The 10837-nt window shown below is 43.8% G+C and overlaps 1 protein-coding gene across 1 annotated transcript in view; it reads left to right on the forward strand.

Moving 5' to 3' along the window:
• Positions 1–10475, forward strand: part of Cnksr3 (CNKSR family member 3) — a 90423-nt gene extending 79948 nt beyond the window's left edge. The window contains exons 10-13 of the mRNA XM_076858105.2: positions 1468–1592; positions 2699–2892; positions 3356–3445; positions 9087–10475. Of these exons, the coding sequence (XP_076714220.2) occupies positions 1468–1592; positions 2699–2892; positions 3356–3445; positions 9087–9376 (699 nt within the window). The 3' untranslated portion in view covers positions 9377–10475. The remainder of the gene's footprint in view (positions 1–1467; positions 1593–2698; positions 2893–3355; positions 3446–9086) is intronic.
• Positions 10476–10837: the final 362 nt, after the last annotated feature.

Raw genomic sequence — 10837 nt, forward strand, 5'->3', positions numbered from 1 at the left:
TCTTTTCCTTCTCCTTCTCCTTCTTCTTCTTCTTCCCCAGTGCCTCACCTGTGCTGGGCAAGTGCTCTACTACTGAGCTCCAGCCCCAGCCCTCCTCTTCTTGTTGACTCATTAGTGTTACTCTGTCACAGAAGAGGTGTTTCCTTCTGCTTTGAGGCCACAGTCCTGGTAGATGAGGGTCGATAGAGCCGTATATCAGCACCGTGTGCAGAGTTCAGGGAATATCTGTCCTGTGGAAATAATTCCAATCTACTTTTGCTTCTGAGGTTTTAAGGGTCTGGATCCTGGCCCCGTGTGTCTTCAGATATGGTCCAAGATTGACAGACCGTGAAGTTAATTTTATACTGAATAGAAGTGACAGATTATGCATTCATTGGTGGCAGTGTCTGCAAGCGGGGGTTGCTGTAGGAGGCTGAAGACTGGGCCTGGCCTCTGTGTCTTGGTGTCTCTGTTGAAAATAGCCATCTCTCTGTGAAATCTCCTGGTGGCTGCTGCCATCTCCGGCCACACCGGCTCTTTGGCCCTTTCAGGCTTGGAATCTGGTTCACAGTCTTCCTGCAGTGACAGCTTCTGTTACCACCCAGGCAGAGGGGGTATAAAAGGTAGCTTTTTGTACCTGGCACAGGTCCAGCACAATTCTCTCTGGTCCCCGCCAAATGTTTGCCCATCTTGACTGTGAGGCCTCCTTGCGGTTCTTTATCAACCAGAAAAGTCTGTCATTGTCATTGTTACGAGTGCAGAAGGATAAGACTGGGGGACTCACCCAAAGTTTAAGAAGAAATAGATCCTTTGAGATTGGTAACATAATTGAAGATTGGTAACAAAATGAAGCTGTATGTACTTTAAAAATTTAATTAACTTAGGTATATGAGTATCTGCAGCATGTGTATAGCTAAATTCATACACATGAAATTGTGTGCTTACTTGGTGACAAGCAGTGTCCTAGGCTCTTTGAACAATGTACAATCTCTTGATTTTTCATAGCTACCCCCGTTGAGTACTGTTCTTATTCCCATTTATTGCTGTCTCATAGTTGAGGCACAGAGGGGTTGAGTGCCTGGCTCAGCGATACACAGAAATCCAGGAAAGCCAGGATCACACCCAGAGTTCTGAGCCCACACTCAGTACTAGCGCTGCTAGTGAATTCCATGAATGAACTCAGCCCCCACTGCAACTCTCTGCAGCAGTGTTCTCAGTGTCGCTGTTTCACAGAGGAGGAAACTGAGGCTCGGGTGTTCAACGGATTTTCTCAGAGCTCGACTTACACCCTGGCACCTGCCTTTTGAAACCCTGCGTTAATTCCGAGCGTCTTCCGGAAGCTGAGTACTGTAAATAGCTGTGAACCTGTGGATGACCTTGGCCTCTGCTTACTCAGGGCTGGCCTTGGCTCGGGGAGGGAAAGGTGTGACCAGGGTAATCTCCTTGCTGACCTCTGCCCTTTTTTGCTCGGTGTGGCTGTCACTGCAGACCTCGCCCCCACCCACGACGACCCAGTCCCCTGAAGGCACCATGGACGCCTCTCTGAAGAAGGAGAAGCCAGCCATCCTGGACCTTTACATTCCTCCTCCGCCTGCTGTTCCCTACTCTCCTCGGTAAGCGGCTCCTGTTTTCATGGTGTGCTGGCCCCCATGTGGGCGGACGAGCAAGAGGGGCGTGAAAACCTCCAGGGTCTCGAGAGAGCAGGTTGCTGGGCTGCAGTGTGGCCGGCTGAATCTGGAGGCTCACTGATCTCACGGTGTGGGGGGTGCAGAGGGAGGTGCAGGGGGAGGTCTAGGTCATATGGGGCTTGCAGCTGTGCAGTTTGGTGGGGGTGGGGCTTTAAGAAAAAAATACAGAAATACCTTACTTCTGAAAAGTTCACAAAACGATATACTCCTGGGGCCTGGTAAGGGCCTCTGTGAGGGGTCCCAGGGAAGAAAGGGGTATGTAGAGGATGAGGAAGAGAGGGGGCTGGGGCCCTTTCATCTACCTTGCACACGCGAACACACATCACTAGGACACACCGGTGGCAGCAGGGTCTGTGTTTTGTCCAGTGGTATTTTCCTGATTGCCTAAAGGAATTTGCTAAGTGCTTATTATTATTATTATTAATTATTATTATTATTTGCCATCTGATAACTTGAGATAGACCAAAATTAAGTTTTATTATAAACTGACATTTAGATAGAATTAGGGTGGAGTCCTTGATCCAACTTTTTCCGGTTTCTTTATTCAGTTCAGAAATAGTCTCCACTGGTTACTATAAAGCATCCTTTGTCTCTGTGGCTTAATCTTCAAATCTAACAACTTCATTATACATCAAGAGTCTTATTTGCTGAATCTTGACAAAGATACTGCTCTTGGTGCAAGAAAAGTGGTTCGGTGGCTCACGCTTCAACTTCTGATTCTTGGCACGGGTAGGAACTTCAGCTGCAGGACAGGACACAGGAGCACCAGAGCTCTCTTTGCAAAAGCACTTTTGTACCATTTAGGTATACGTGATCAAAAAACTGCCTTTACTGTGATTCATTAGGGTCCCAGTACTTGTTCTTATTTGATTAGGAGCTGTGTGTTTGGGGGCCACTGGGGTTGAGTAAAGTGACACTTTTCCTCCAGTGGAGAGAGGAGTTTTCTCACGTGTGCTCGAGGGGGTACGATTCCCCTGATTTTGTGGTAGGAGACCAGGTGAGCATCTTAATCGGTGCACATGATCTTCCAGGGATGCCTACGGCGGATTCAGCAAGTGTAAACAGCCATTGCCTGGCCCCAAGGGTTCGGAGTCCCCGAATTCCTTCTTGGACCAGGAGAGCCGGAGACGAAGGTTCACCATTGCTGACTCTGACCAGTTGCCGGGGTACTCGGTGGAAACCAGCGCACCGCCCACGAAAATGAGAGAGAAGACACCATCTTACGGTGAGTTTCCAAGCGTTTGTCTTGTTCTGCTGTTTTGCCTGTTACTTCTCCTCCCACCCCTTCCTTATTTGGAACTGTTGGGTGAATATGGCAGGTTCAAAGGGTAATCCGAGGAAAACATAAACCTCAATGAAATTTTAAGTATGAGACCTTTACTCAGCTCTGGAGCGCGGCCTCGTGAGTCATTGCTCGGCTGGCCTCGAGGCCCAGCTGGCTGAGCTCACATTTCAGGGTCAGCTCTCGCTGCCTGGTTTTAACTCGGGAGTTGTGGACTCAGAACTCAGGTTTAGCCTGCCTGTGTCCCAATTGCTATGGAAACACACACTTCCCTTATTTCAAAATCTGTGGTTGCTTCTGCTGAAGGGGCTGTGCTTATGTGGGGATCGAAGTTGGAAATGAAGGGAGAGATGCCGAAGTCCCCAACCTCTCCAACCTGGTCACTTTCCTTCTTGTCCCCTTGAAGGCAAGCCCCGGCCTTTGTCCATGCCTGCCGACGGGAACTGGATGGGGATTGTGGACCCTTTTGCCAGACCTCGAGGTCATGGGAAGAAAGGTAGGTTATATCTAAGCAGACCAAAAAGCACAGACCTGGGCCTCCGCTCTATTCCTGAGTGTGTGACGATGACTGGAAAGTCGTCAGCCTCTCCGACTCCCAGTCGGCCATCTGTTAAACCAGGTCTGCTGAAGCTTTCTGGGATGGAATACAGGGAAAGATTACATAATCCTAGTTAGTGAGTGTACATCTCCTGATTAGCATTGTGGGCTTTAAAAAGGCTGTAGACCTTTTAAAAAGGTCTATTTATTTATTTATTTATTTATTTATTTATTTATTTATTTTTCCAGACCAACAAAAGCTGAGATAATTTATTACAAATATACCTGAATTATAATAAAGGTCAAAGGTAGTACTCAGGCAGCACAAAAGCAATACCAGAGAAAAATTGGATCTACCCAAATGAATGAAAACATTAGAAATGGTTAATGTTGGCAAATACAAAAGAAATTATTTCTCATTTTATAATGTATAATCTCTTTTAAAAGCAATTGGCTGCTTAAAGCAAAATAGTAATATGCAGCAGCAAAATTATGACATTAGCACTTAAGATGGGAAGGGGAAATGAAAGTATAGTGTTGCCATGTTCTTACACTTCACATGAAGTGATATTTTTATTTATTTATTTATTTATTTATTTTTATTGGTTGTTCAAAACATTACAGAGCTCTTGACATATCATATTTCATACATTTGATTCAAGTGGGTTATGAACTCCCATTTTTGCCCCGTATACAGACTACAGAATCACATCGGTTACACATCCACGTTTTTACATATTGCCATACTAGTGTCTGTTGTATTCTGCTGCCTTTCTATCCTCTACTATCCCCCCTCCCCTCCCCTCCCCTCCCATCTTCTCTCTCTACCCCATCTGCTGTAATTCATTTCTCTCCCTTGATTTTTTCCCTTTCCCCTCACTTCCTCTTATATGTAATTTTGTATGACCATGAGGGTCTCCTTCCATTTCCATGCAATTTCCCTTCTCTCTCCCTTTCCCTCCCACCTCTCGTCCCTGTTTAATGTTAATCTTTTTCTCATGCTCTTCCTCCCTGCTCTGTTTTTAGTTGCTCTCCTTATATCAAAGAAGACATTTGGCATTTGTTTTTTAGGGATTGGCTAGTTTCACTTAGCATAATCTGCTCTAATGCCATCCATTTCCCTGCAAATTCCATGATTTTTGTCATTTTTTAGTGCTGAGTAATACTCAATTGTGTATAAATGCCACATTGTTTTAATCCATTCATCTATTGAAGGGCATCTAAGTTGGTTCCACAGTCTAACTATTGTGAATTGTGCTATGAACATCGATGTAGCAGTATCCCTATAGTACGCTCTTTTAAGGACTTCAGGGAATAGTCAGAGAAGGGCAATAGCTGGGTCAAATGGTGGCTCCATTCCCAGCTTTCCCAGGAATCTCCATACTGCTTTCCAAATTGGCCGCACTAATTTGCAGTCCCACCAGCAATGTACAAGTGTACCCTTTTCCCCACATCCTCGCCAGCATTTGTTGTTGTTTGACTTCATAATGGCTGCCAATCTTACTGAAGTGAGATGGTATCTTAGGGTGGTTTTGATTTGCATTTCTCTGACTGCTAGAGATGGTGAGCATTTTTTCATGTACTTGTTGATTGATTGTATGTCCTACTCTGAGAAGTGTCTGTTCAGGTCCTTGGCTCATTTGTTGATTGGGTTATTTGTTTTCTTATTGTTTAATTTTTTGAGTTCTTTGTATACTCTGGATATTAGGGCTCTATCTGAAGTGTGAGGAGTAAAGATATGTTCCCAGGATGTAGGCTCCCTATTTACCTCTCTTATTGTTTCTCTTGCTGAGAAAAAACTTTTTAGTTTGAGTAAGTCCCATTTGTTGATTCTTGTTTTTAACTCTTGTGCCATGGGTGTCCTATTAAGGAATTTGGAGCCCGACCCCACAATATGTAGATCGGAGCCAACTTTTTCTTCTATCAGACGCAGAGTCTCTGATTTGATGTCAAGCTCCTTGATCCATTTTGAGTTAACTTTTATGGATGGTGAGAGAAAGGGATTCAGTTTCATTTTGTTGCATATGGATTTCCAGTTTTCCCAGCACCATTTGTTGAAGATGCTATCCTTCCTCCATTGCATGCTTTTATCCCCTTTATCGAATATAAGATAGTTGTAATTTTGTGGATTGGTTTCTGTGTCCTCTATTCTGTACCATTGGTTCACCCGGCTGTTTTGGTACCAGTACCATGCTGTTTTTGTTACTATTGCTCTGTAGTACAGTTTGAAATCTGGTATCGCTATACCTCCTGATTCACACTTCCTGCTTAGAAATGCTTTTGCTATTCTGGGTCTTTTATTTTTCCATATGAATTTCATCATTGCTTTATCTATTTCTACAAGAAATGCCTTTGGATTTTGATTGGAATTGCATTGAACCTATAGAGAACTTTTGGTAATATCGCCATTTTGATGATATTAGTTCTGCCTATCCATGAACAGGGTATATTTTTCCATCTTCTAAGATCTTCTTCTATTTCTCTCTTTAGGGTTCTGTAGTTTTCATTGTATAAATCTTTCACCTCTTTTGTTAGGTTGATTCCCAAGTATTTTAGTTTTTTTGAGGATATTGTGAATGGGGTGGTTTTCCTCATTTCCAGTTCAGAAGATTTGTCGCTGATATACAGGAATGCCTTTGATTTATGCGTGTTGATTTTATATCCTGCCACTTTGCTGAATTCATTTATTAGCTCTAGTAGTTTCTTTGTAGACCCTTTTGTGTCTTCTAGGTATAGGATCATATCATCTGCATATACTGATAATTTAAGTTCTTCTTTTCCTATCTTAATGCCTTTAATTTCTTTTGTCTGTCTAATTGCTCTGTCCAGTATTTCGAGAACTATATTGAATAGAAGTGGTGAGAGAGGGCATCCCTGTCTTGTTCCAGATTTTAGAGGGAATGCCTTCAGTTTTTCTCTATTTAGAATGATGCTAGCCTGAGGCTTAGCATATATAGCTTTTACAATATTGAGGTATGTTCCTGTTATCCCTAGTTTTTCTAAGTGTTTTGAACATAAAGGGATGCTGTACTTTGTCGAATGCTTTTTCTGCGGCTATAGAGATGATCATATGGTTTTATCTTTTAAGTCTATTGATGTGGTGAATAACGTTTATTGATTTCCGTATATTGAACCAGCCTTGCATCCCAGGGATGAATCCTACTTGATCATGGTGCACGATCTTTTTGATATGTTTTTGTATCCTATTTGCCAGAATTTTATTGAGGATTTTTGCATCTAAATTCATTAGGGATATTGGTCTGTAGTTTTCTTTCTTTGAGGTGTCTTTATCTGGTTTGGGAATCAGGGTGATATTGGCCTCATAGAATGAATTTGGAAGTTCTCCCTCTTTTTCTATCTCCTGAAATAGATTGTGGAGTATTGGTATTAGTTCTTCTTTAAAGTTCTTGTGAAACTCTGCTGTATATCCATCCTGTCCTGGGCTTTTCTTGGTTGGTAGTTTAAAAGGTCTATTTAAAGTTTTTTTTTAAACAGGTGAAATAAATTACTTATTAAATAATCTCATCCTGAATTATTGACTTATTATTGGAGTCCATTTATTTATTTTTTCTGATGAGCCAATGTGGAGTTTTTTTACCTCCCCAGTCCTTCTTGGGTTAGAGAATGGTGACTATTTGAAAGAAATTTGTGTTGAATTCACCTTGTAATCAGGGTTACTGGTTATTACTGCTAGTCTTAAGGGAAGTGTTTTAAAATGTTCGGGGTTTTGCTGGATCCCCTTTGGTTATCAGCATCAGCAGGGCATGATCGTGACCTAGCTTGTGCAGTGTGGCAGCAAAGAACAGGCGAAAAGTTAAAGCTGCGTGATCCTGAGGTTGGTAAAAGGAAGAGGAAGGACATTCTGGAGGCTTAAGCTTCCAAAGTGATCATCCCCTGACATCAGCTAGGGCCTTGGGAAAGTGTCTTCTGAGTACTACTGACACTAGGCTTGTGCTAAAGTGACAAAGGGTCAGGATGCCAGTCTGTGGTTCAGGATACTCTTGGTTTACTTGTGAGACTGAGGAGCAGTCAGCAGGTGGCAGGCTGCGCTTTGTTTAGATCTGGGGATGCTAACATCTTCATTGTCATGGTTCTGAGCTCTACACAGCCTTTTTTGTTTTGTTTTGTTTTTTTGAGAGATGCTCGGAGCATAGGAGTTGGGGAGTATGAAAATGGGAAATGGGAGTCCCCTCTACTCTTTCTTCTGCATTTCTTGTGCGATTGATCTAGAGTTGCAGATGTCTGTTCGAATGTAGCCAATGGTATTATTGGGATGTAACTCACAGAGCATGAACTTCACTTTTCAAATGTGCAACTTGGTGGTTTTTTGGATATTCACATTAGTCACCACAATCTTATTTCAGAACGTTTCCATCATCCAAAAGAACCTCTGTGCCTTTTAGCCATCCCCCTCAATTCCAGTTTTCCCCGGCCCTGAGTGACACTAATCCACTTTGTGTCTATTTGCCTATTCTGGACATTCCATATAAATAGACTCATACAATGTGTGGCTTTCTGACACTTTTTAAAAGTGACTTTTCCCCTTTGGTTACAAAAGCAAAACAAGTCACAAAAGCAAAACATTGGAAAACATCTAGAAGGCACGAGAAGATAAAACTCAGCTGGAATCAACTTCCATAACCTAGGAGCAATTACTGCGAATGTTTTGTGTATCTTCCAAATAATTCCTATATTTACATATTCTACACTTGGAAAAATGTGGAAAGTGGAAAAAACCCAGACGTTCAGGAACACTATGTAAAACGAATCCTATCTAGAGCATTTTTTTTTCCTTTCTTTCTTTTTTTTTAACTGCAGCTGCATTAGTGTTCCATCTCATGACTGGACACATATTTATTTAGTTTGCTATTGTTGGACATTTAGGATTTTTTCTGGGTTTTTCACAGTTACAAATTGTGTTTCCATAAGCATCTGTGTACATAGATCTTTGCACATTTTGGGGAGTGGAATTTCCAAAGACTGCTATGTGTTGCCAATGTGTCCTGTCTTAAATTCCTGTTTAGTTTCTTGAACACCTCCTCCATCCCAGGAGGTCTGCTGGCATTTAAGACAAAATCATCCTTTGTTCTTTTTGCTCATCGCTAAAGGTGAATGGTGCCTGACCTTCATTCAGGGTGACATCCAAGGGCACCCCCACCTTGCTAAGGCTCATTGGGGGTGTTCCAGGAGCAGGAGCAACGTCAGCATGTACTTGATGCTCAGGTGCTGAGCCAGGATGGCTGGGGAAAGAGTGAGAGAATCTTACCGCTCTCTGTCATTGGCTTGTGATTTTACGTGAATTCTGAGCGTTTTTCCATGGGTAAGGAAGTGCATGCTCTTTGGCTCTGCTGGGCCTCATGCTCCCTGTTCAGTGCAAGAACAGCCTGAAGCAGGAGGGACCCGTCCACTTCTGCTTTGTGAACACCCACCAGGTGGGCCTGCCCAGCCTTTGGGCCTTGGAGCCCATCCAGAAAGGAGAGCTGGGTAGGGGGCCCCCTTTCAGGGTGTCATCCAACCCTGGGGTTGGCTGAGGACCCCCCATGAGGCACCGTGCCAGGGATTGCTGTTTTAACAGACGTGTGTGCTCTCTCTGGACACAGGGGAAGATGCCCTCTGCAGGTATTTTAGCAACGAGCGGATTCCCCCCATCATCGAGGAGAGCACCTACTCCCAGTACCGCTTCTCCAGACCCACGGCCGAGAGGCACCTGGTGCGGGGTGCAGACTACATCCGAGGGAGCAGGTGCTACATCAACTCGGATCTCCACAGCAGTGCCACCATCCCATTCCAGGAGGAAGGGACCAAGAAGAAATCTGCCTCTTCGGGGAAGTCCGCAGAGCCGTCCCTGCTGGTCAGCTGGCTCACCCGCCTGAAGCTATTGACTCCCTGAGGGCTGCCCTGGGGGGACCCCTGCCTGTCTCCTGCTACCAAGTGCCTCCTTCCTCCGCGGACAGACCCTTGGGACTTCACCCACAGTGTTATGTAGTGACCTTGTGTGATTTCACTTTTCCCTTTTGGAGAGTTGTATGCTGCCTTTCTCGGAATTTTGAAGTAATGGGATGGCAACAGTCCAGGGGACCGCAGGTGCTGCTCGTGGAGACAGAAGGAGGGACATGGAGAGCCTGCTTTTCCTCCTGTCCCCGGCATTGGAACCCGGAGACGCACTGTGAATCCACGCGGGGGCCAGAGGCTGGGGTCCTCATCAGGAACTGGCAGCGTTGGTTCTTGGTTTCCTGGGGTGGGGGTGGGGCTCATTGGTGGCTGTTGCCATACCCAGGTGAGGTTGGTGGTCCATCTTCTTTTATCTGAAAAAGCCAGTGGAGAACACATTTTTGTTCTGATTTTTTTTTTTTTTTTTTAAAGCTATATACCATACTTTAAGTACAGCGACTTTGACTTTGACATTGGCAGGCACCTGTGACGCTCTTCAGAGCAGAGTTTACATGTAGACCTGTGGCCCTCCGTCAACCCCCTGTGTCGTAGTGGTCCCCGTCTAGGTCGGTTAATACGGAAACACACGAGCGCATTCGGATAGGGCTCCTCACACACCGAGAAGTGTGTGGTTGTTTGTGAGAGGGCTGTCGTCAACGTTGTCATGTATTGTCTTTAGGGGAAAAGAAGCTATAAGATTTGCTGAAAGCCAAAGTATCATTCAGGAAGGTGAAGCAAGATGTAGGTTTATGAGAGATACATCAGTTTGCATTTTGACCTATTCAATGTCTACTTTTGGTTTTTGATTTCCAGTGAATTATGAAAATTCTATGTTGGTTAAAAAAAACCCTACAGTTCTTCAAAACTGTATACGTTTTGCTAATGAGAAATATCTTGAAAAGCCTCATGGTCACTAATTTTCAACTAGCATCAGGTATTTTGAAAAAGTGTCTGGATATTAACTCTTGTTTAAACTGAATGTATGATATTTTGTTAGAATGGAAAAGTACTATCTTGTTAATTTAAGTGTTTTAAATATAGTTGTATATTTTTTCTTACTCTTAGTCACCTGTAATTGAAATATTTCTGTTTTGCGTCATACACGAAGCTATTGAAGAAGAGTGGTCAAGGTGTTTTCAGATTTACAAGTGACCGCCGTGGCTACCACCAGCGTGGGCACTAATATTAAAAAACTGCAATAAACCCTCCCAAGCATTTGAGGATTTCACAAATTAGCGGGGGGAGGCGCAGACACAGGGCGCAGAGTAAAACAGGAACTTTTCCAAGTGCTCTCCTGGAGGAGCTGGTATTTCCTACTCCAGATACCCTCCTCACTTCCCTGGAGTGGTTTATTCTGCTGAATGGCCTGAAATTTAACCCCTGAAGGATTCACTGGAGATGGTGAACCTCTTGTCTTTGA

Source organism: Callospermophilus lateralis, chromosome 6 (genome assembly GCF_048772815.1).
Source record: "Callospermophilus lateralis isolate mCalLat2 chromosome 6, mCalLat2.hap1, whole genome shotgun sequence".
NCBI classification, from domain to species: domain Eukaryota; kingdom Metazoa; phylum Chordata; class Mammalia; order Rodentia; family Sciuridae; genus Callospermophilus; species Callospermophilus lateralis.